Source organism: Amphiprion ocellaris, chromosome 14, assembly GCF_022539595.1.
Source record: "Amphiprion ocellaris isolate individual 3 ecotype Okinawa chromosome 14, ASM2253959v1, whole genome shotgun sequence".
In the NCBI taxonomy this organism is placed as follows: Eukaryota; Metazoa; Chordata; class Actinopteri; family Pomacentridae; genus Amphiprion; species Amphiprion ocellaris.
The window spans coordinates 21,439,349-21,464,848 of NC_072779.1; the positions used below are offsets into that span (position 1 = coordinate 21,439,349).

The following is a 25,500-nucleotide window of genomic DNA, read 5'->3' on the forward strand; positions in this document are numbered from 1 at the left end:
AAAAGTTGAGGTATTCTAAAACATTTGACCGGTAGTGTATATCAAATACAGCACACAATAGAACAAAGAAACAGTAAGACATGACAGTGTGATAGAAAGTCCAAATATAAAAATAATAATAGAATAAAAAGTTGGAATACCTTAAAGAGATTGTTTGACATTTAACAGACATTGTTTAGCTTTTGTGTCAAGATTAAGATGCCACTGTTTCGGTTTAAGATCCTTTCCAGACACATTTTAGGTGTTTAAAAAAGTCCAGAATCTGTGAATATATTACGGTTGTATGTACATACAACAAACTCTGATTGAAGATCAGACATTTTGATGACATAACATTAATTACATCATCGGCTACATTCTGTTTCCTGTGGTCCTTGGCAGCATTGGTTGTGCATGTCCTCAGATATTAACACGTCCCTGAGATGCAATCCAGCACATGACTGGTGGCAGCAGAAAGTTGAGACAGGAGCAGTTTTAGATTATTGTTGTTCTGGATTACTACAACAATGGTGACACAATTGAATATGAAACTCACCAAGTCTGTCTGGCTGACAAGCCATCAACAATGTTATATTACACTTCTCTCTGCTGTGATGTCAACTTCAGCATGACTGTAATCTCCTCAGAGGTCAGCATGGGATCTTTTCCGAGGAACATATTCTGTTTTTGGTCGGGAATGATTAGGCCCTAATCTGCATTCTACTGAAGAGACTCAGCTTCTTCCGGACGCACACAAACAATGACACTGGGCCTGTGCATTGGGAAAGAATAAATAAAGTCAGCCAAAATAATGTATACACACATCAGGAAAAGAAAAACTTTCATAAATATTTAATTTGTAGAAGTACTTTTATACATATAGATACCTCTTTTGAAGTTTGATCAAATTCTGATAACACTGCATACTGTTGTACGATGTTTTTCCAACAGATGTGCAGCAATCTCATTGGACACTTTGGCCAACGTTGCCCAAGCAGTAGTTCGCCGTACACAGAAATGTCTGGAAGCCAGTGGCCACCACTTTGAGCACCTCTTGTAACCGTAGAGACCAAAGGTAACTTGTATTAATCTTGTGATGTCTGAATAAATTTGATATTGAAATATTTCTGCAAGTTTTTCTTTTACTGATGTGTGTAAACATTATTTTGGCTGACTCTGTGTATCGGGGGTCATAGAGTTTTTCATCTCCTCCGTCACAAAGTGAGATTCATGGGCACAGAACATCCAGCGTTAAATCTGGAGGCCAGACTGTGTTTTATGGTGACTCAGCAGATTTAAGGTGCAAAGGTACGTATTCACAACATCATAGGGTCTGAATCTAAGCATGACGTCCTGCCTCCCTAAAAAGGGTCTCAGAAACAGAGGAAAGTGAAAATGAAACCACGATGTAAGTGTGCGTTGGATATGGTGCTTGGTGTAGCTGACACATGCACACATGTGCCACAGTATGGAGCTCCAACTGGGGTGAGTCCTGGCTGGGCTGCAGGGGGGAGGGGGGGCTGGTTAATGGCGTTCTGTGCTGAGCTGCTGGTGACACCTGGTTTGCACAGAGGAGATTATTACAGTGTGTGTGTGTGTGTGAGTGTGTGTGTGTGTGTGTGTGTGTGTGTGTGTGAGTGTGTGTGTGTGTGTGTGTGTGTGTGTGTGTGTGTGTGTGTGTGAGTGTGTGTGTGTGTGTGTGTGTGTGTGTGTGTGCGTGGTGAGTGATTGGAGCTGACAGCAGCCTCTGTATTGCTGGCTGGCCTGCAGATTTAGCCGACCTGTTTTAGACACTCTAATCTGGATTAACTGCAGCAGTGTGTCAGTGGGGACGTGGACCGGAGCCTCCCCCACCCTCTGCCCCTTCACCTGCTTTCCGTCCATCCCTCTCACTTCCCCTCCCATCCGTCTGGTTACCTGCCTCTCCCCCCTCCTCCATCCATCTCCCCGACTACCTGTTTACTTTCTTGTTTCCCGTCTTCCCGTGTTTTTAGGCCTCAGTCAGCCGATGTTGATCACAGGATCATCATAAAGTACTTGCTTGCATGATTCTGAAAACGTCGCTCAGATTCCAGCTTTAGGGGGGAAGGGCAGTTGGGTAGGGATTATACCAGCTCAGTCCTCTTCCCTACTTCCCTATTTGCTGTTGCAGCTGCAGGACGAGCTGTTCCACCATTGAGCGTCGCCAACATCAAGTGGACAGTGTTTGTACAACATATGAGTTGTTTTTAATCAGATAAAAAAAAAATAAGTCACGCAAAAAACACAAAAAAATAGGCAAGTCCTACCGTACTGTAGTGTCACATGATGATGATTCTACAAGAAATTATTTTCAGTAATCAGAATTGAAAAGCAAAAGTGAAGAAATGGCATAAAATAATTAAAAGAAGTCATCATTGAAAACTTGTCAGATTGCATAAGTGATAAGTTTTCAGAAACTGATAGGAATGAATGAGGTTCACAACGTTACATGAGTTCCCTCTCAGTCACATACACACACATGTAAGTATGTCAGACTCTCTCCTTTCAGCTCTGACAACACTGGTCCATGATAACAAAGTGGAACTGCAAGAATCACATTTTGTCTGGAACCACTTCAGTGTAAACTCGTGTCCAACTGGCCGTTAGGTGTAGCAGCTGTCACCTTATGCTGAATCCTCCTTTCCATGTTCCTCTCTCTCCTTCCTCCTTCCACCACAGATTCTTTATCTTCTGTTGCCTTCTTGTCTTTCTTTCTCATTTAGTCTACACACGGCTGGTCTTTTTACCTCCTCTGTGAAGCTGTACAGTTCTCTCCAGCCTCCTTTCCTGCTCCACCACTGAACGGATTGCTCTGTCTTTCCTCTCTTTATCTGGAGATAAGATACTTACTTTTCAGATAAAGCATATTATGATAAATCAAATGAGCTTTGTCGCTTTTGTGCTTCTGGGTGTGTGATGTGTGTGTGTGTGCGTGAATGCAGCATGTGTGAATGCTGTTGTTTTGGGGATAGATGTCATCTGTCAGTTTTATGTGAAAGTATGAGCAGATGTGCAGCAGGTTAATTGATCAGGATTGTGCAGGGGGTAAGAGGGAAAGGACTGAGCACTCTGAAGAGGAGCTGAAGGAAATTTTTTTCATAACTGACATAATTTCTAAAATAGCATTCATTTTGAACTTTACACAGCTAAATAAGTTAAGTACAATATTCCAGTAATTATGTTTTATGTAAATTGCTTTAAATGTGCACAGGTCAAAAACTATTTTTGCAGTGTAGATTTCTTTTTTTTTTTTTAAAATTGATTGACCCAAATTACTAAGACTTGTTCATAGAAAAGGCGAGAATCAGGAAAATTATTTAAAATTATGACTGTAATAAACTGTGAACGCTTGAGTTCACTGTGTCGTATTATGTAGCCTGTTGCTGTGGTTTAACTTCTGCGCGTGCGTGATTGGCGCGCGCGCGCGCGTGCGTGCGTGTGTGTGTGTGTGTGTGTGTGTGTGTGTGTGTGTGTGTGTGTGTGTGTGTGGGAGGGGTTTGCTGGAGCCACTTGCTCCCTCTAATTAGCAGCGTGTGCCGGTAAAGAAACTCAGTGGAGCGACCTCACCAAGGCGCACAGGCATCCAGGGGCCACTTCACCTGCGGGATGACTTTGACTGTGTGAAATCAGACTTGGAGAAACGGTCCGGATGCTCAGTGCACTGCTGAATGCTCTGCTGCTAAGCTGACAGTCGGCTAAAGCTCAAAGTGCGTTTTTTTTTTTTTTTAAATTTTTTAAAGAAAAGAAAGAAAAACACTCTTTGACGTTTCTCTTGTGAACTCCAGCGCGTCCCGCTTCTCTCCGCTGCGGGTTGGATCGGACGCACTGACTTGTTGCCCCAGCTGAGCTCCGAGGGGCCCACGGCTGCTGTGTTGCGTGTCCGACCTACAAGTCAGCGACAGGACTTAAAAGCCTGCTGCAAAGATGATGTCCTACATAAAGCAACCCCATTACACCATGAACGGGTTAAATTTGCCTGGACCCGGAATGGATGTGCTGCACACAACCGTCGCGTATCCACGTAAGTTTAACCTTTAAGAAATACTTCCATTTTTGAAAAATGACTTTCGTTTTTGTAAATGTTTACTTATTCAAGCGTTTGTGAACGTCTGACCTGGCAGTTTATCGCATCAAGTCGGTCCCATTTGATGCGTAAAAACGCACAGGCGGGAGTTAATGCCGTGGCCAAAAAATGAAATAACCAAGATTAAAAACATTGTTATGTAAAAGCCAACGTGTTGATAATAAGTTTGGATAGAAAAATAACGATAGCAATATGATAAATGTAGTATATAACTATAATTGTAACAGTTATTTGTGCCAGAGACAAACGTAATACGCCCGAATAACGTTCGTTAGTTAGAGATGATTTGATGCAAAGTTTTTTTTATTTTTTTATTTTTTTTAAATTTCGGAAACGCTGAGTAATTATTGATACATTTGTTATAAGCACATGTGATTTTTTTTAATGAACGAAAATATAGATCTTCTAAGCTCATTTGTCAGTCAGATTTCAAACATCTGCTTTTTTCAGTTTTCTCGACAATTTCTCAATTATTCTCACTTTTTGAAAAAAATTATATTGAATAATTGTAGACGGAAACACTTACTTTGCCTAATACCAAATTCCTCTGATTACATGTAAGAATTCCTCACTATACTTGTTCTGATACAAATACACCAGGCATTATGTGTGCACAATGAACGACAGGCTTCAACTGCACAAATTGTCATTAAATACGTGAAGTGTCACTGCTATCTCTTCTCAGAAAAACTGGAACCTTTAACAATTTCATATTCTTTGTTTCCACGCTAGTGGACAAAGCCAGGATCATAAACAACATTACTGTGTTCCTAGAAGTTTCCATTAGTATTTGTTACCATTCTGATACACATATGAACGAAACTACTCAAATAATCAGTTCAATCACTTTGCGTTTCCTCTCTTAAAAGATGTACATCACTCACATTGAGTTGTGAGTGTTGCTCATAATTCATGTCATCTCTCTGCTGCTGCCAGCATGATAATCCCCTCCATGTATCTCTCTGCTTTGCAGCCACTCCCCGGAAGCAGCGCAGAGAGCGCACCACCTTCACCCGGACACAGCTGGACATCCTGGAGGCACTGTTCTCCAAGACCCGCTACCCAGACATCTTCATGAGGGAGGAGGTGGCGCTCAAGATCAACCTGCCTGAGTCACGTGTGCAGGTACAGCAGAAGTAGACTACTGTCAACATGGAGGCTGTTCTGTCTTTGTGGGTTGCTTATAGTGAGAAAGGACACCTTAGGATGTTTAAAGGCAGCAAAGGCTTCCAAAGAAGTAGTGCAACAGCATTTTTTAGTTACCTCCTGCATGTACGTCTATGATGCTACTTTATCTAAGTGACACTTGTCTGCTGAACCCTCTAATTATTTAAACATTTTCCGAGGGCTAAGGATTGCTTTCTGTGCTTACATGTTGTGTCTTTTTTTTGTGTGTCTTCAGGTTTGGTTTAAAAACCGCCGAGCCAAGTGCCGGCAGCAGCAGCAACAGAGCACAGGCCAATCCAAGCCCCGCCCTCCTAAGAAGAAGGCCTCACCAGTGCAGGAACCCAGTGCCCCTGATCCTGTTCCTAACCCATCTGGCTCTTACAGCCCCTCTTCAGCCCAGTCAGGCCCCAGCCTGGCTCCAAGCTCCAGCACTGGAAACACCGCCGTGTCCATCTGGAGCCCAGCCATCTCACCCTTGCCTGATCCTCTGGCCTCCTCCTCAGCGCCCTGCATGCAGCGGCCCTCACCTTATCCTATGAGCTATGGCCAGCCGTCAGCCTATTCCCAGGGCTATGCCAGCACCACCTCTTACTTCACCGGCCTGGACTGCAGTGCCTACCTGTCCCCCATGCACTCGCAGCTGTCAGGCACCGGGGGCGCACTCAGCCCCATCACTGTGCCCTCTATGGGGGGCTCCCTGAGCCAATCCCCAGCATCTCTGTCCTCGCAGGGCTACAGCACTGCCTCCTCCCTGGGCTTCACCTCTGTTGACTGCCTTGACTACAAGGACCAGCAGGCCTGGAAGCTGGGCTTCACCACAATGGACTGCCTGGATCACAAGGACCAAAACTCCTGGAAGTTCCAGGTCCTCTAGAAATTGACAAAGAGTGGCGTTCAAATGTGTCGACATGTCACATGTGTCAATGAGTCCCATATGAGATAGTGTGTGGATCAGTTCTGCCAGAGGACTTATTGTCATGGATACTGAGTTTCTTGTTTGTAAGATTTTGTTTTTATTTTCTAAGAGTGACCTCTATAGAAAGTCGTTTTATTTGAATGATTGTGGAGACAAAGGAACTTGTGACTGTCATCGATGCTGCCTGACTGCAAGTCATGTCTGTTGTCTTCTTCATGCTGTGTTGAATAAGAGAAGAAACGCCTTTGTAGGAAAAGACTGGACTCCTACTTATGAAAAAAGAGCCATCTCTCTCTCTTACCGTCACACACACACACACACACACACACACACCATCTCTGGTGTGTGTGTCACTTCTTCATTTTGTTTTAAACTTGCATTATCATAGAGTGAAAGAGGAGCTGTTTGGACATGAAGGAGCTCTTCGTCCTGTAGGCCACATCCTCCTTCAGGGTTACATTATTTCAAGCTATTTATTATTATTTTATGCCACACTTAAACATGTAATATGATTGCATTTAGATTTATTTTTGAGCATTTGTGTTACGTATTACAGTGTTAGCCTTTAGTGTTATCACCCTGATCTGTTTGACGAAAAAAAAAATTAGATTTTCTGTTTTAGCTGTGTGACATATTAAAGTGATCTAATCTTTACACGTCTGTGCGCTGATCATCATTGAGATGAAATACAGTTTGAAAGTTTAAAACTTATTTGGGATTTGGCTGATACACATAGAAATGGATCCACAGCTGGGGTCAGTATGAACTGGAGTGTGGATGTAAAGTGGCCATGATGCAGTTGGGTCTGGACCCATCATGTTTGTCATATGGCCTGCATGGCTCTCACTGGCCCGTCTTGGTTATTTTAGCTTATCTGATTCTGGGAGTGTCCCAATCCTCTTAGCCTCCCTTCAGCAATGCCCTAAGTGAATTAGTTAGGATTATTGCCCTATCCCCCTCTGTCTCTCACCCACCTCAGCCTCTTCCTCCTCTTCCATTCCTGGCTCTCTCCTTGTTTTCCCTCCATCTTTTCTATCTTTGTCTCCTTCCTTATTCTGTCTCTTCATCTCTGCAGTATTACCTTTTCTCTACCTCTACCTATTTTCTCTCCTCAGGATGTCTTCGTTTTGCCTCAGTTGCGATGTATCTCTCTTGTCTTATGTACCCCCCAAAAGCACCGGAATCACTGGACACAATGCAGTTTAATAAAGTATTTTAACTACACTTGTTCCAGCTTTCAGATTTCTATAGGTTCAGTGGTTCCCCTTCTATCACCCCCACCAGTCTCCAATTTAGTAATCCCCACATGACCTGATTACTGCCACGCAAACTTAGCTATGACATCAAATGTCTCAAAATATTTATACAAGTGTGTAAAGCGTGTGTTTTAGGACTTTTGTTGAGGGGAGGATGGTCACAAATGATTGCCTTTCAGTTACTTAACAAACGCTTCCTTTCCAACTAAACAACCATCTTGTTAATGTCCATTTCACTCTAGCCATGTGTTTAAACTCAACTGAATTACTTGCCTTTTTGGCCAAGTAATCATAAATATAATTAGCCCAAAGGCTTTTTTCTTCAAATCAGAATAAATTTGATCTGGTGATATGCTTCACATTAGCTTAATGAATATAAAAGCCTTAATTTAGTGTCACTCCTGAGATATTTCTGGTGTAACTGATAGAAAAATAATAGAATTTCTAGTGAATATGCAAATAATATCTGATCACTGCCCTCAATCATGGTAAAAGTAGTGTAGTGAGAGAAGTAAACAGGCAGTGATAGACATTTCAAAACATTTTTCTGCACTCAACACTGACCTAATCCCACTCAGTGCCCGCTTTAATCCCCCTGCACTCCCTCTCTGTGGTGCGATTGGTTAATCCCTGCGTCTGCATACCCTGATTGGTTAACCTCTCTTAGAGGGTGCAGTGCACTTGTAATCTTCCCCTCAGCACTGAGTGTTTCAGACAGACATTTGCGCTGTAATCCCAGGGAGGAGCAGATGTGATGGGGGATGGACGGCGCTGAGCAGACCTTGAGGAAGGTGAATTCCGGAAAACTAAAACGACGACACACAGTTTGGGAAGGAAAAGTTTCAGGCAAAAAAAGGAGGAAGAAATGTATTTACAGAGTTCTAAAGTGATTAAAAGTAACTTTTACAGGTCAAAAACACACAAACATCCATCCATCCATTATCTATACACCGCTTAAACCTCATTCAGGGCCCGGGGCGGCTGGATTCCATCCCAGCTGACTTAGAGTGAAGGTAGGACAGGTCACCAGTCTATCACAGGGATACATATACAGACAGACAATCACACTCACATTCACACCTACAGACAATTTAGAGTCACTAATTAACCTCAGCATGTTTTTGGACTGTGGGAAGAAGCCAGAGAACCTGGAGAAAACCCATGCATGCACAGGGAGAACATGCAAACTCCATGCAGAAACCGAGGCTCTTCTAGCTGCAAGGTGACAGTGCTAACCATCGAGCCACTGTGCAGCCCAACACACAAACACTTATTTTTCTTTCATAGCAGGTAAAAGATAAAAATCCAGCACTTAAATCAGTTACCAAGGATACATGAACCCAGTAAGACAGAAGTCTGCACTGAGCCCACTGTAACTATGGTGGTGCATGAAAGAGCAAATTAAGAAAACCAAAGGTCTAAACGGTTAACATTTAGGGATAAAATGGTTGAAATAGCTGAATATTGAATAAATGGTAATTTCACACTGAGTCATCTTACTGGTAAAAGGAATAGTGTAAATCATTAGATAAAGCATAGATTAATAGACAGAGACAGCTCAATAGTTGCTGCTGTTTTTTCCAACTTTGTTCCACTGAAGCAGTGCCTCCTAATTTGTGAACAATACCAGTCAAAAGTGTGGACACACCTTCTCATTTAATGTTTTTCTTTATTTTCATGACTATTTACTTTGTAGATTCTCACTGAAGGCATCAAAACTATGAATGAACACATGGAATTATGTAGTAAACAAAAAAGTGTGAAATAAGTCAAAAGATATTTTAGATTCTTCAAAATACCCATCCTTTGCTTTGATTACTGCTTTGCACACTCTTGGCATTCTCTCCATGAGCTTTATGAGGTAGTCACCTGAAATGGTTTTCCAACAGTCTTTAAGGAGTTCCCAGAGATGCTGAGCACTTGTTGGCCCTTTTGCCTTCACTCTGTGGTCCATCTCATCCCAAAACATCTGGATTGGGTTTAGCTCAGGTAACTGTGGAGGCCAGGTCATCTGATGCAGCACTCCATCACTCTCCTTCTTGGTCAAATAGTCCTTCCACAGCCTGGAGGTGTGTTTGGGGTCATTGTCCTGTTGAAAAATAAATGATGGTTCAACTAAACACAAACCGGATGGGATGTCATGTTGCTGCAGGATGCTGTGGTAGACATGCTGGTTCAGTGTGACTTCAGTTTGGAATAAATCCCCAACAGTGTCACCAGCAAAGCACCCCCCACACCATCACACCTCCTCCTCCATGCTTCATGGTGGGAACCATGCATGTAGAGACCATCTGTTCAGCTTTTCTGCGTCGTACAAAGACACGGCAGGTGGAACCAAAGATCTCAAATTTGGACTCATCAGAGCAAAGCACAGATTTCCACTGGTCTAATGTTCATTCCTTCTATTTCTTGGCGCAAACAAATCTCTTCTGCTTGTTGCTTTTCCTTAGTAGTGGTTTCTTAGCAGCTATTTGACCATAAAGGCCTGATTGGTTCAGTCTCCTCTGAACAGTTGATGTAGAGATGTGTCTGCTACTAGAACTCTGTGTAGCATTTATCTGGTCTCTAATCTGAGGTGCTGTTAACTTGCCATTTCTGAGGCTGGTGACTCAGATGATGCCTGCTTCTCTGGTGAGGTAGTCAAGGAAAAAGTTACAGTGCAGCAAAGGAGGACTCACACACAGAACAACGAAAGGAGTTGAGACAAAAGTCTGGAAATGAAATACCTCTGTTTGATACATGACTGGGCTGTGCGGACAATGAAAAAATGTTCAAAAAATGCATCGAGGGCAAGAACTCTGTCAGTGCAGAGTGAGGCCATGAGTCCTCCTATATGAGGGTCACCTTACAAGTACACAGTGAACGATCACAGGACGGATTAGAAACACATGAAGACAAATGACAGCAGGTCAGCTCACACTAAACACATGAAATAATTCCAGTGCAGTAATACGACCTTGTACACTAACTAATAAACACTTCAGTTCAAAAGTTTTATGGTCAATTAGAAATGTCTATATTTTCGAAAGAAAAGCATTTTTTTCAATGAAGATAACATTAATCAGAGAGAGAGACATTGTTAATGTGATAAATGACTATTCTATCTGGAAACAGCTGATTTTTAATGGAATGTCTCCATAGGGGTACAGAGGAACATTTCCAGCAACCATCACTCCTGTGTTCTAATGCTACATTGTGTTAGCAATGGTGTTGAAAGGCTAATTGATGATTAAAAAACCTTTGTGCAATTATTTAGCACATGAATAAAAGTGTGAGTTTTCATGGTAAACATGAAATTGTCTGAGTGACCCCAAACTTTTGAACGGGAGCGAATACACATATAAATGGTTGCTGTTAACCAGGGAATTGGAAACAGAGTGACAATAAAATAAAGCCACAGAAAACGGGTCACGCATAATTCTTTATTTAATCCACTAGGATTCGCATTGGAGTATAATTTGGTCCACATTAACACTTTGACAATTGCAAACATTATGTTGTTGCCATAGAATGCCAAATCCAAAATAAAATCAGCATCAGCATGGTCGGTGGGACTTTAATGCTGACTGATTCTGAATCTAAGTTGTCTTGTTTTTCTTATATTTTGGATGCCACATTTGGTACATGCAAGAAGGTAGACAACATAATTAAAGCTCCATGTTATCAGTTTTTTTTATTATCATTATTTTTTAAATTTTGTACTCTGTTTTTGATCATAAAGGAAACAAGGAAACAAGTCTGTAGCATTGTTAAGACCTCCCTTTTGGGCAGAGTTTTTGTTGATTATCTCACCGTACCTGTGTGTCCTGAACATTCTTTGCTTTAGAAAAAGAGACAAGTGGAAGAGCATTAAATATATCCTCACCAATGTCCTCAACAGATAAAATGTTACAGTGTTTTCTCACAATATGACATGGATCCCAACCAAGCAGTGAACAGGTGGTGTTAAATACTGGAGACACTGATTTTTTTCCTTTGTGGGTTTACATTTGGTGAATCATCAGTTTCTGTCTTTTTCACAAGGACTTGCAAATGCAAGACATTTTCATGGATGCCATCTTGTCAAAAACTGATTAAAGGGTTTGTGAGATTCTGTTAAGGAACCTTCTTCCCTCGGTGCAGATGTGTCCAACTCTGAGAATGTGACTGTAGGGCAGAGCTTTTTAAGGAGACAGAATGATGGCTTGAGTAGTATACAAGATTGCTAATGTCTGTGGGTTTGGTGAAGAATGTGGCCATGGTATCTCTTCCATTGTATATCACCCATGTTCAAAAAAGCTTACTTTGTGACTTTCATATTCCATAATGTATTCAAATGAATCGAGTAGTTAAGATACTATGAAACAGAAGATCACATTTAGAAGCAGTCCATTAAAGGAAAATCTCAAAATATCATTTTTAAAACACAATGGAGTTCAAAAATGGATTATTATTGTACACAATAAACTTCCAACCAACACGAAAGACGGTTCATGGTGATGCATAGTCATGTTTAGTAGAGTCATGTGTCTGAAGGAAATCTTAACCATAAAGAAAGCAGTTTTGTCTTGAAACTATTTCAAATATAATAGTTAATAAGTTGGCTGGGGGAATGTTCACTGGACTGACATCAGGAAAATCCTTGACGGAAAGAGTTTGCATGACTGTATGATATTGGTAAGAACTAACTACAGCCATAAAAATATATACTACCATTCAAAAGTTTGGGGTCACCCACACAATTTCTTGTTTTCCATGAAAACTCACACTTTTATTCATGTGCTAACATAATTACACAAGGGTTTTCTAATCATCAATTAGCCTTTCAACACCATTAGCTAACACAATGTAGCATTAGAACACAGGAGTGATGGTTGCTGGAAATGTTCCTCTGTACCCCTATGGAGATATTCCATTAAAGATCAGCTGTTTCCAACCAGAATAATCATTTACCACATTATCAATGTCTAGACCAGGGCTACTCAACTTACCATTGCTCATGGGCCACATAGAAAAATATCTCTCTTTGTGTGGGCTGCAACTTAAAAGTACTAATTTAATATGACTGAATTATGTAAAAGATATTTAAATAATCAAGGTAATATTCAATAACAAAATATCTTAAATGCACTACAATAGAAAGACAATTTCATTAGGCTTTTGTAAAAGTAAAATAAGATTTTGTTGAAAATATATACTTGGCCTTATAGATCTATTTGTGGCTGTTTTCTGCATTTCCAGTAAAAGCAAAAAGGCCAAATGTCATGACATAAAAAAATTGTCATATATATCAAATTACAAAATGGGGCTTTATTCACAAAATATGAACAAAATACATACTTACTGCATATTAGCACTTTTTTTTGTAACAAACAAAAGTACTGTTTCAAAGTTTTTAAAATATTTTTCAAGCAATGCTTTTTTGAGAAATTAACTAAATTACATCAAAAAACTAAGTAGGCTTTATTCCAAAAAAAGTAAATAAATTAAGAGATTGCTTATAAAAATTAACTGGCCTACTACTCCAAAAAATAAAGTAAAAATTAAATCTTGCACATCACAAAGAAGTTCATCTGTGGCCAAAAACCAACCATTGTAAAACATACGAACATAGCTCTTTAGGTGACCTACTTTTTTGAGCAATGAGGTATTACCAAATGAAATAAAAAAACATATAGGTGTGCATTATTCACAGAAACCGTGCATCAATAGGCAGCCCTGACAGTAGAGGTCAAAGCTAAAACAATTACACAGTTTAAATCAGGACATTGTATCACATTTCTTAGCATAGAGAAGCAAAGTCAAATTCACGCAGGATTTAAAATAAGAAAAAAAAAACTCTGTGAAGTGTCTCAGTAACAAAATAGTGGCAGTGTAGATGTTGCCACTGGCAAGTTCACCCAAATACTGAACACAGATAGCAGGTTCAAATTAGCCCTTGTCCACACGTAGCCGGGTATCTCACAAAACGAAGATATTTTTCTACGATTCGGCCTATCATCCACACGAAAACGCAGATTTACGTCATCAAAAACGATTCTTTTTAAAAACTCCGACCAAAGTGAAGATTTGCGAATTCTCCGTTTTATGCGTCTGCCTGTGGACATCAGTAACCGGGGTTTTGCGTTTCGAAACGTCACCGCCTGCGACAAAATATGTTCTTACGTCACATATGCGACCTGTGTTTACATTCGGTAACAGTATGGATGCTCTCACAAGGTTTTGGGCGCTGTTTCTTGTACAGGCGCTTTTTACTTGCTTGTTTTTACAAGCCCAGATACTGCTCCACATTCAACAACACAGGCGAAGGACGACGTTAAGGAGGTTATTCTCCACCACCTTGCTAGGATTTGGGGAACTACTGCCACCTAAAGGTCCGGCATGCTTATGAATGTGCTGAAAAACGCACTTATGCGGTTAGGTGTGGATGAAGTTTTTTCTAAAAACGAGGTGGTGTGTATGTAAATTTTTTTCTAGACGGAGGGGGCAGGATATTCGGTTTTACAAAAACCCGGCTACGTGTGGAAAAGGCCTAAGACACTGTGCAACTGACTGACCTGTGAACGTCGGTTTGGGAAGTGTGTGAAGTCATTGTCACCAAGCTGGTCTTGATAAAGAGAGAGTTTCTCCATGAAAGCAGAAACATCATTCACCAAGGCAGGCAGCAATTTGTTGTTTCCCTGGAGCTTCAAATTTAGGGAGTTCAGGTGCTTGGTTGTGTCAACCAGAAAAGCCGCTTCCAGTGCAAACTTCTCATCGTTGACATAATACAGATCGACATGCTTTCTCTGCGCAACGAAGGCTCGAATCACCAGCAGTAAATCCACAAACTTCTCCAGTACAATGCTTCTGCTCATCCATCGCACTGCGGCGTGCAGCGTCAGGTCTTCATATTGTGTCATATTCTTCAACTAAGGTGCGGAACTGTCTGTGCTTAAGAGCATGGCCTCTAATGTAGTTAACAACTTTCACCACTTTACCCATCCTTGTTTTCAGTTCACCACCTTTGAGTTTGCAGCAGAGCTGTTCTTGGTGAAGAATACAATGGTAGGCAAAAAAGTCTGGAAATGCGTCTTCTTTTCTCATTAATGCAACAAGTCCTCTTTCTTTTCCAACCATCGACGGTGCACCATCGGTGGTAATTGACACCAGTTTCCCCAAATCAATCTCTGTCCCTGGTCCCCGGAAAAAGTCAGTGAGTGCCAAACAAATGTCCTCTCCTCTTGTTTGGCCAGTCAGTGGCAAAAGAGCCAACATTTCCTCCATGAATGTGTCACCATTAAAAAACCGAGCCCATATTGTAAGTTGCGCCGTATCCGACACATCAGTGGACTCGTCTATGGCCAGGCTGAAGTGCTGCGTTTTCTGAAGATCGTCGATCAGTTTTATGAACAAATCATCCGGAATGTTTTCCACACGTCTGCTGAGAGTTGAATCTGAAAGCTGTAGTTTGGATATCTGTCGGGTGATCTCAGCTTTGTTTATAAACTCGGCAAAAAGGGACTCACTGCAGTCCAGAAAACACTTTTTATCAGCTCCCCCTCAGTGAAAGGCCGCCGACTCCTTGATACATTCCACGCTACTTTGAATGATGCCTCCGTGATTCTGTCACTTTCTTTACAGCTGAATCTTAAAACAGTTTGTTGACCACGAAGATTTCCAATGAGACCGCATATTCTGTCTTTTCTTAAATTACTGCCTGGTGGAAAGTCAGCTTTGAAGTCTTTGTGACAGCTGTTGTGGTGGCGCTGGAGATTCGTTCGTTTTGGAATGGAATGTTTCTGGTAAAGAAGGCACAATGGCTGTTATTTACCTCCACAAAAGAAAATTCTTCCTCCCATGACTGTTGAAATGTCCTGTGTTCATCACATAACTTGCGTTTAACTTTACCGGCGGCAGCCATGAACTCCACTTCCATTAGTCTTCTTTTGAGCCTTTTTGGCGGTTAGCAAACAACCTTTTGCTGCATTACCGCCACCAGCTGGTACAGTCCCACAATTGCAACACTTACCTGCCTGTTGTCAGTAGGTCAAACATATTGCCCTCTGGTGTAAGCATATCAGAAACTTTTTGTCCTCATTAAAAGTAGAAAAAATATATTTACTGCTTCCAGTAAGCCGTGGGCTGCACCATTACAGCGTGCGGACCGCATGCAGGCCGCGGGCCGCGGGTTGAGTGGCGCAGGTCTAGACTGTATTTCCATTTAATTTTGTGTTATCTTCACTGAAAAAATGCTTTTCTTTCAAAAATAATGACATTTCTAAGTGACCCCAAACTTTTAAACGGTAGAGTAGATGTTACACCATTGACTCCAAGTGCAGTCCTTTGTCTTTCTGAGGCAGGTTTGTCAGACATGAGGAGGTTGTGATGTTGATTAGAGATGTAGCTATTATAAACCTGCTTACTATGTACAACTATTTTTAAGTGTTCAGTGTTATATTTTCTGAAAAAGTGAATATTGTTGTAGAAATACTTCTATTTTTAAAGATCTGTAAAACTTGAATGAAGTCATTATGTTGCATGATTGTGGTTTTGTTGAACTGTTAATGAATGCATGGAATCATTTCACAAACAGTTAAGGTAAAAAAAAAATCATGTAATTTATACACACAATCTCATAGCTGAATGAAGTGTATGAACATGAACTAAACTTCTCTTGAAAAGACCTTACATGTTGCTCAAGGATTAAGGTTTATATCTGTAAAATACAATTTAATACTATTCCTCAGCCAAGGAGAAAGCTGATTGTCATCAAGCATTACCTTTTAATCAGTGCTCTCTAATTAGCATTACTGATGTCTGTTTTAGATATTTACTGTCACAAGCATCTGCTCTGGGCTGTCTGCAGATGTGCAACATTTATGAGATATTATTTATGAATTATTATCTTATTTTGTTATTTTTTTGGTGTTTTTTCTTTTTATTCTGGGGCCGCAAAGTGGCTTGGTGGTTAGCACCGTCGCCTTGCAGCTACAAGATCCCTGGTTCGTGTCCCGGCCTTCCTGGGATCCTTCTGCATGGTGTTTGCATGTTCTTCCTGTCCATGTGTGGATTTTCTCTGGCTTCTCTGGCTTCTTCCCACAGTCCAAAAACATAACTGACTATTCTAAATTGTCCATAGGTGTGAATGTGAGTGTGATTGTTTGTCTCTATATGTAGCCCTGCGATAGACTGGTGATCTGTCCAGGGCATCCCCTGCCTTCACCCTAAGCCAGGTGGGATAGGTTCTAGCACCCCCACAACTCTAACGAGGATTAAACGGTGTATGGATAATGGTCACTACCAAAACATCACTGTCACCACTGAAAATGTGCAGTCATGACCAAATTAAAACTAATGAATCCTTAATGTTGAAGTCAGTACGATCACTGTACAACCAGAATGGTCCATTTCAATGTTGCATTATAATAAATGACGCTACTGGATTATTATGACTAAACAGGAGAGTGTGTACTGAAAGTCACATAGCACTGATTAGTTTTTATCTGTTTTTTAAATGATTATTTCTGTGCTTAATGATCGGCAAAATTCTAAATAAAAGCCAAGCCGTGTGCTTTATAAATGTATGCGTCCTTTCTGACCATGAAAAAGTGAAAATAGTGAGCTAACATGTTCATACTGCATGCCAGTATGCATACACTGACCACTGACAGGTGAAGTAAATAACACTGATTACTCTTCATCATGGCACCTGTTGGCAGGTTGGATATATTAGGCAGCAAGTGAACATTTTGTCCTCATAGTTGGTGTGCTAGCAGCAGGAAAAACAGGCAAGTGTAAGGATTTGAGCGAGTTGACAAGGGCCAAATTGTGATGGCTAAACGATTGGATCAGAGTATGTAAAAAATCTGCAGCTCTTGTGGGCTGTTCCTGGTCTGCAGTGGTCAGTATCTATCAAAAGTGGTCCAACAAAGGAATAGTGGTGAACCAGCGACAGGGTCATTGGTGACCAAGCCTCTTTGATGCATGTGGGGAGCGAAGGCTGGCCCGTGTGGTTCGATCCAACAGACGAGCTACTGTTGCTCAATTTGCTGAAGAAGTTAATGTTGGTTCTGATAGAAGAGTGTCAGAAAATACAGAGCATTACAGTTTGATGCATTGGTACCAGTCAGGGTGCCCATGCTGAGCCCTTTGCACCGCCGAAAGCACCAGCAATGGACACATGAGCATCAGAACTGAATCACAGAGCAATGGAAGAAAGTGGTCTGGTATTCCCAGGTGGCTGTGGCCTCTTTCAGCAGGACAATGTGCCGTGCCACAAAGCAAAAATGGTTCAGGAATGGTTTGAGGAGCACAACAACCAGTTTGAGGTGTTGACTTGGCCTCCAACTTCCCCAGATCTCAATCTAATTGAGTATTTGTGGGATGTACTGGACAAACAAGTCCGATCCATTGAGGCCCCATCTCACATAACTTCCAGGACTTAAAGGATCTGCTGCTAACATCTTGGTGTCAGATACCACAGCACACCTTCAGGGGTCTAGCGGAATCCAGGCCTCAATGGCTCAAGGTTGTTTTGGCAGCCAAAGGGGACCAACACAATATTAGGCAGGTGGTCATAATGTTATACCTCAACGGTGTAGGTGGCTTCTTTCAAAACGTAGCAACATTTAAGCTGAAAATGTCAGATTGCTGATCAGTGCATCAGACTGTACTTAAATCAGGATCTGCAGTCAGAAACTGCATTGTGTCTGTCTGTTAGAGATAATATTCAGACCCATCCTCGTCATTTCAGGAGATCTCTGCTGTAACTTCGCCTGCACTTCAGTGATCCTGCTGAGACGGTTGATAGTCATGCAGTGATCTTGAAGACTGAAATCAGGTGTTGTCAAATGTACAAGAGACCCATTTTCAGTTCATTATTATTCTACTTTATAAACTAACACATTATCAAAAGAAAACAATGTTAACTTTTTTCAAACAGTTCTATCCTCGGCTTCTATATCAAATACACTACCAGCCAAAAGTTTGGACACGCCTTCTCATTCAGTGGTTTTTATTTGATTATTTTATACATTGTAGATTAATACTGAAGACATCAAAACTATAAAAGAATAGATATGGAATTATGTTGTAAACAAAAAAGTGTTGATCTTCAGTATTAATGTACAATGTAGAAAATAATACAATTAAACAAAAAGCATTGAATGAGAAAGTGTGTCTAGATTTTTAACTGGTAGTGTCAGTAACACGAGTTTGTAAACAAAGCGGTCAGTTCACTGAGTTCTCCCTGGTAGAAATGTATCCACCAGGTGGCATGAATTGACCATTCCCTCCTTATCCATCCAACAGACCTGCTTCTCCTGTCTTGAAAATGAGTCATTTCTTTCCTCCTACAAAGTGTCACACACTTATACAGTGAAGCATTAATGCTGCTGGAGCACCTGCAGGCACAGGTAGAACATGCCAACTCCACACAGAAAAACCTCAGGACCTTCTAGCTGTGTGCCAACCACTCCATGGCGCCAGTGTGTGTCTGTCTCAGTGTTGTCTAAGGTCGCCCCTGTGTGGCACAGATGAGCACTGCAGCTACTCTTTCCCAGCTTTCCTTTGGATATCACTGCAGCCTACCAGTGCCAAAGTTAAATATTATAAAGCACATATAACACACAAACCAGTGTCAGTTTGTTTTAACACCTATTTATTACCACCATAATATGAGAAATTTGGAAAATACAAAGATCAGCTTATTTATATGTCTGAAAATCTCGAGGAATAAGAAAAATATAAAAGAAAACAAATATGAGGTTATATTGTGTATCACAAATTTTGAGAAAGGGACAGATTATATGCTCAGATCTACAGAGACTGCAGAAGACACACAGACCCTAAACATGCAGAGTGTAACTTTCACTATAACGTCAATTCAAAGTGTTGTGACAGGTCTAATGGCTATCTGTGGCAATAAAGACAGAAGCATAAAGTTGACTGATCTACAGTGAACAATTGAATAGAGGAGATGGTGAGGCACCACGCTGCGTGGCTGCCATTAGAATGATGTTTCCTTGGAAAACAGAGAAGCCCTTCCTGATTTTCTATAACAAATCACATCACTGTATAAAGAAAAGACTGATAATTATGTTGACAATATCAATTGCTTTTTTCTCCTTTGATAATTTTGAAGTGGTAAAGGAAGAGATGCTCCTCCATGAATTATATGTGTAAAAAAAATAGACACCATTTCCACAACAATAATCAATATTTTTAAGCAACCAAGAGATTCTTGTTTGTTGAGTACAACTGGTTTGGCAGATCAGAGCTCACAGGTCCACACAAACAGAGCAGCAGTCCGTCCCCTCCCAGAGCAGGTAACGCAGGGGAAGGAGGACTGAAAATGTAAGGCGAGCCATGTGGCTGCACCTACAGAGCAACAACAGAGTTGGGGTGCCGAGGGACTGGGCGGGAGAGGAAGGGTGTCCAGAGGGGGCAGAGGCCTCAGGACTAGTTTTAATAGCACCCTGCTGTGGAAGTTGCAGCTCCCCTTAAGCAGACTAGTCCCTTGGCCATGCCCCTCTGCTTCGACTCTGTTCGCCACACAAACTGCACCCACTGACCTCCTACCCTGTAAGAATCCAGGCGAGCTCACGGGTGGGCTTCACGTTCCGAAGCACCACCCAAACACGACGATGCACGTTTGAGTATGTGTGCACATGCGCGTTTGATCTGCCAAACATTTTACATGCACAAAAAAGGTACCCTAAAAACATTTGGTGAAGACAAAAAAAAACCTATGAGAGACCAGACTTCAACATATTTCTATCTCTTCATAATCAGGATTACTCTAAAGTCTACTGAGAAGGTGGGCAGGCTGGGGGCGGAGGGCGATGGGGATGGGTGGGGATGGGTGGCGGGGGTAAGACGAAGGAGCGAAGACAGGGACGGGTAAAGAAAAACAGGACGCAGCTGAAACATCAGAGAGGCCGTCTAAGCGCGCTCTCCACGAATGCGACGTGCCAGCTGGATGTCTTTGGGCATGATGGTGACACGCTTGGCATGGATGGCACACAGGTTAGTGTCCTCGAACAGACCCACCAGGTACGCCTCGCTGGCCTCCTGAACAGACAAGAGGGATGATATGTTTGTAGTAGAACTGTGTTTCAAGTCACACTAATATAGCTTTAGTGATTATATGTACACACCTGCAGGGCTCCAATGGCAGCGCTCTGGAAACGCAGGTCAGTCTTGAAGTCCTGAGCGATCTCCCTCACCAGGCGCTGGAAGGGCAGCTTACGGATCAGCAGCTCAGTGGATTTCTGGTACCGACGGATCTCTCTCAGAGCCACAGTACCGGGCCTAAAACACACAACCAAGCTCTTGGTCAATACACCGTTTCAGGACAAATAAACTGCTGTGGTGTAGGCCACAGGCTTGTGCCAAACGACAATCAGACTGACAATCAATGACTGATGACAATGACTCTTTCTGCTGGGCTTGCATCTCTAGCTGAAGACTGATTTTTAAATCTGATATTTAGTTGAGTGTATATACAGTAAATGACTGTGATTATTGATAGCTGACTCAAAATGTTATTCGACTATGCATTTCACTTGTGACTGTGTCAAGTGACTGTGTTTTGTATACAGCAAAACAAAGAGTTGATGTATATGATTGTTTTAGGGCCCATACCAATCATCCTTAATCAAGGAGATCAATAACCGATATTCAAAAGCGACATTTGTAGTAAAAATGAAAAAAAGGCTGGTGTCAAAATTAAAAGGTACACACTCCAATGCAAAACTTTGTCCAAATCCCTTTGTGTATTTGTTTTCCATGTGCCTGATTAAAGAGGACTTTACCAGAGTGGTTATTTCATTTGAAATTTGTAAAATACACACTACCGTTCAAAAGTTTGGGGTCACCCAGGTAATTCCATGTCTTCCATGAAAATTCACACTTTTATTCATGTGCTAACATAATTGCACAAGGGTTTTCTAATCATCAATTAGCCTTTCAACACCATCAGCTAACACAATGTATCATTAGAACACAGGAGTGATGGTTGCTGGAAATGTTCCTCTGTACCCCTATGGAGATATTCCATTAAAAATTAGCTGTTTCCAGCTAGAATAGTCATTTACCCCTTTGTCAATATCTAGACTGTATTTTCGATTAATTTTGTGTTATCCTCACTGAAAAAAATGCTTTTCTTTCAAAAATATGGGCATTTCTAAGTGACAATACATTTTTGAATGGTACTGCATATTTTTAAAAAAAACAACAATACCGATAATCAGAAAAAAGCTGAATATTGGATCTGATAACTGGTCTGGTCTCTGGCCAGAATTAGTTTTGAGCATATGAGACAGACAGAAGGAGGCAGACAGAATTCTCCTTCAGTAGACTAAAAATGAGAACGAGTTCCCAAAGAGTAGAAAGTGAACACAGGTAAACAGAGACAAAGATCTGCACTGGAAGATGTGAGTAATGTCCCAATCTCAGCTTGAAGATGCAGAAACAGCCATTTTTCAGACTCAAAATGAGCATTACCTGTAACGATGCGGCTTCTTGACACCACCGGTGGAGGGGGCACTCTTACGGGCAGCCTTGGTGGCCAGCTGCTTACGAGGAGCCTTTCCTCCAGTGGACTTACGAGCAGTCTGCTTGGTACGAGCCATTACGACAGAGTATCACCTGAAGGGAGTACAATACAATAAAAGCACAAAAGCTGCTGTTATATACATTTTCTACACATGTAATTACCAGTTTGTCTCTTGTATACAGTAACAATTTATTATAGGTAATATAAGACGCACAGATGAATGATTAGATTTCTACTAAATTGATTGGGATATTTAACAGGCTAAATATTCCTCATAAGCTCACAGTCTCATGTCCTCTCGGTTTAAATTTTACATAACATCTTAATAACAACTTACTGTATTTAGTCTACATGTGAATGCTTATATGTTCTTGAAAAATGGAAAAAGCAATCTCGAACTCAATTTAGTGGGTTGTAGTAATATTATTCTGATTTACTGCCTTTTGTCAGCTCAACATATATGGTAATGCTTGCCGCAGGGTTGCATTATCTGCATAATTTAGATGTAATGCAGTCTGAGCTATATTTATCAGAGTTTTCTTCTCTCCACCTAGCTCGAAGCGTTTGATTTTCAGTAAAATTAGCGCTTCTGGGAAAACTTTTCCCTCAGGTCTGGCAGCTGCACAAACCCACAGTGCCAGACCAATCAATACACTGTAGGCTGCTGATTGCACCAATCACAGGGCATCAACCCCAAATGCACCAATCCGCTGAGCCGTTGCCGTAATTCCGGACCAATGGCGTTTTATCATGGAGGGCTTTAGGGCGGGACGAGCAGCCTTAGTCCCGCCTCATACCGCAAGATTATGGCCGCAGACCGAAATGAACCTACCAATTCACAGGCAGTGAGCGGGGCGCAAACTTTGACATTTTCCCATTAAAACACAAAACATGTGCACATAAGACTACCAACAACACGTAGGAGACACGTGTAGCTATCCAAAAATGTCCACAGTCGTGTGAATCGATGGTTTATTAGAGCAAAGAAGCGAGGTAGAAACCGCCGCTGAAAGTGGAGCAGATATTTCAGCAGTGGAAGTACTGAGCCGTTTTTCTCTCTGCCCGGGCATCGGGGCAGCTGCTTTTTCTCCTCACTCCAACGTCGAAATAACACGTTATTACCACACAAAAACAACTTTATCCGTCCCGTTTTCTTTCCTAAACGGTTAATAATATTCTATAGTTTAAAAAGTATGACAAAAATTTTACGTACCGAGGGTGAATTTGACGCTTTTTCTTCGCGAAGATACAAGTGTGTTGTGGTTGTCTGGCAGTGTCAGATATTTACTATCTCTCACACAATGGAAGCAGAGAGCAGGAGCAAAATGGCGCCCGTGTCAATCATCTGTCTCCCATAATGCAATGCCAACGTTTGTAAACATTCTAACTTCATTTCCTCAACTCTGTTCCCACACCGTGATGTTTGAATCCAGTCTGTACGTACCGGAGGAGGAAACATCTGTTAGTTATGTCATTATGTTTAGTCCGAACTCTTGCTGTGTTGAACAGTTTTTAACGGGTTTTCACCAAAACTTGAAAATATAAAAAGAAAATAAGAAATCAAGCAAAGAAGACAATAACAATCAATGTTAATAAACAATATATTAGTGTAATATTTATTTATATGATTTTTATTTTTATATATATATATATATATATATATATATATATATGTATATATATATATAAAGTGATGCTTAAGTGAACAAATTTATTTAGAGAGTAATCAGATCAAAATCAGAATTTAACTGTATAATAGTTACGTTAAGTTAAAATTTTGAAATTCATTTTTTCCTCAAATCCTAGGACAGATAAATAATAAAATGATGTCAAAATACCAATAAGCAGGGATTCTTAGCTTTCACATCGAAAAAAATGAATGTAGCACCACAGGAACTGTATGAGCCCACAGAGGCTGGTAATAACATGTAAGCTAATGTTGCTACTATTAACCCAACATTAACAAGGCCAGAGTATTGAAAATCATTGGGGGCTCCCTGCCACATATCAGATGGGTATCTTCCCTCAGAAGTTCTACTGCATCACTTTGACATTTTACAGAAGGAACATTTGTGATATTTTTCTTCAGTCTAATGAATAACCCTCCTCTTGACTCTCATGTTAACAGTTAAACACTTTGAATATGCATATTCTTATAAAAACCACAGAGACTTAGTTTGTACTGTCAGAATGTTACATCAACATAGGATATGTTAAAAGAGACACTTTTTGACAGTGACAGATATTTCAGTATTAATGGATATATAAAATAGAGTGCAGATATTTCAGAATTTGATCTGTGTGTTGAGCTGAGAGTTGTGAAATCCAAAGAATTTTTAATGTAGCCATTGCTGTTAGATCAGTATCACATGTTTTATTATTTATGAAGTAGAATCAGTTCTATCGCTCTGATCACTAGTCTGGATATGAAACAGGAAGGAGAGCAGACATATGGCAGAGCTGCAAGGTTCAGACCGGCATGTCAAAGCCATCCTCATAAGTACAGCTCTTGTGACAGCATAATTTCTACACATATTCTCTTTCGTGTGGATAACAAGTGTACATGCTGCAATCACTCATTCTGGCATGAAGGTTATGTTGGAGTGAACACTGAAGCTAAAAAAACAACTGATTCATTATAAATCTTCATGTTAGGATGAATGTTTGACCCTGGAGTAGCTAAATAATTTTTGTAATCATTTGTTCTGGCCCCTATTGGCCTAATTTAAAAAGCCCTGATTTATGTGCTGCTTCTCTTTTTGATAATGTATACAGAATTCTGTTTATTCATGTACAGCCTCACATCACAGCACATATCACTTATTTTTTTTACATTTAATTATTGTCCTTTATTTAACCAGGAGAAATTCCATTGAGATTAAGAACCTCTTTTTCAAGGGAGTCCTGGCCAAGATAGGCAGCAGCAAATACAAAACAGTTATGAAAATTACACGGTTAAAACACGAGCTAAAAACAAATAAAAAGATTAATTTTATAAGCAAGTTATAAAAAATAAGCGCTTGTTGTGGAGTCGGCCTCAAGAACTCACAGTTTGGATTTAAAAGCGCTCAAGGAGATTAACTCAGTTAATTTCTAGTCTTTCTGCAACATATTCCATGCAAAAGGTGCAGAGCAAACAAAAGCCATTTTTCCTAATTCAGTACGGGCATCTGGAACAGAAAGCAACAGATGATCTTGTGAACGGAGAGAGTGAAGATCAGAACTATGGAAGCAAATCAGACTCATCAGATTCTGAATTTTAAAAGCTGCTGAATTTCTTACTTTGATTTTTTTTTTGCATCAAAATTACGTATATGAATTTTTTATGCCTGAATTTAGCTCATCAAAATTCTGAAAACCAGTTAAAAATTCAATGTCTTCAAAATTCGCCATCAAAAAAATTCGATGTGTTCAAAATTCACCATCAAAAAATTCAATGTTCAAAATTCGCCATCAAAAAATTCAGTGTTCAAAATTCGCCATCAAAAAAATCGCTGTTCACATCCGGGGGACTCAGGCGTAAACAATCGTTCCTGGCCAAAATCGAACCAACGCCCAG

General features: G+C 40.7%; 2 protein-coding genes across 3 annotated transcripts; one reads left to right on the forward strand and one right to left on the reverse strand.

The window, feature by feature from the left end:
* Window positions 1-3,540: 3,540 nt before the first annotated feature.
* On the forward strand, window positions 3,541-6,821 carry crx (cone-rod homeobox). Of its 2 annotated transcripts, XM_055017548.1 has the most exons (4): window positions 3,546-3,707; window positions 3,786-4,021; window positions 5,058-5,209; window positions 5,487-6,821. In XM_055017548.1, the coding sequence occupies exons 2-4, from the start codon at window positions 3,925-3,927 to the stop codon at window positions 6,123-6,125; spliced, it is 888 nt and encodes a 295-aa protein (XP_054873523.1). In that variant the 5' UTR covers window positions 3,546-3,707; window positions 3,786-3,924; the 3' UTR covers window positions 6,126-6,821. The 2 variants fall into 2 exon arrangements, with proteins under 2 accessions (XP_023129146.1, XP_054873523.1); XM_023273378.3 differs by having other exon boundaries at window positions 3,541-4,021.
* A 12,205-nt stretch (window positions 6,822-19,026) lies between these two features.
* Window positions 19,027-23,312, reverse strand: h3f3c (H3 histone, family 3C). Its single transcript, XM_023273364.3, has 4 exons — window positions 23,155-23,312; window positions 21,890-22,033; window positions 20,542-20,695; window positions 19,027-20,455 (listed from the first exon to the last, which is right to left on the reverse strand). Exons 2-4 carry the CDS (start codon window positions 22,015-22,017, stop codon window positions 20,327-20,329), a joined length of 411 nt encoding a protein of 136 aa, XP_023129132.1. The 5' UTR covers window positions 22,018-22,033; window positions 23,155-23,312; the 3' UTR covers window positions 19,027-20,326.
* Window positions 23,313-25,500: the final 2,188 nt, after the last annotated feature.

Coding starts and splice junctions, on each gene's coding strand:
- crx (XM_023273378.3), top strand. CDS start 3,925: ATGATGTCCTACATAAAGCAACCCCATTACACCATGAACGGGTTAAAT. Junction 4,022..5,057: donor CACAACCGTCGCGTATCCAC/GTAAGTTTAACC, acceptor TCTGCTTTGCAG/CCACTCCCCGGAAGCAGCGC. Junction 5,210..5,486: donor TGCCTGAGTCACGTGTGCAG/GTACAGCAGAAG, acceptor GTGTGTCTTCAG/GTTTGGTTTAAAAACCGCCG.
- h3f3c (XM_023273364.3), bottom strand. CDS start 22,017: ATGGCTCGTACCAAGCAGACTGCTCGTAAGTCCACTGGAGGAAAGGCT. Junction 20,696..21,889: donor AAGAAGCCGCATCGTTACAG/GTAATGCTCATT, acceptor TGTGTGTTTTAG/GCCCGGTACTGTGGCTCTGA. Junction 20,456..20,541: donor CTGCCATTGGAGCCCTGCAG/GTGTGTACATAT, acceptor TTGTCTGTTCAG/GAGGCCAGCGAGGCGTACCT.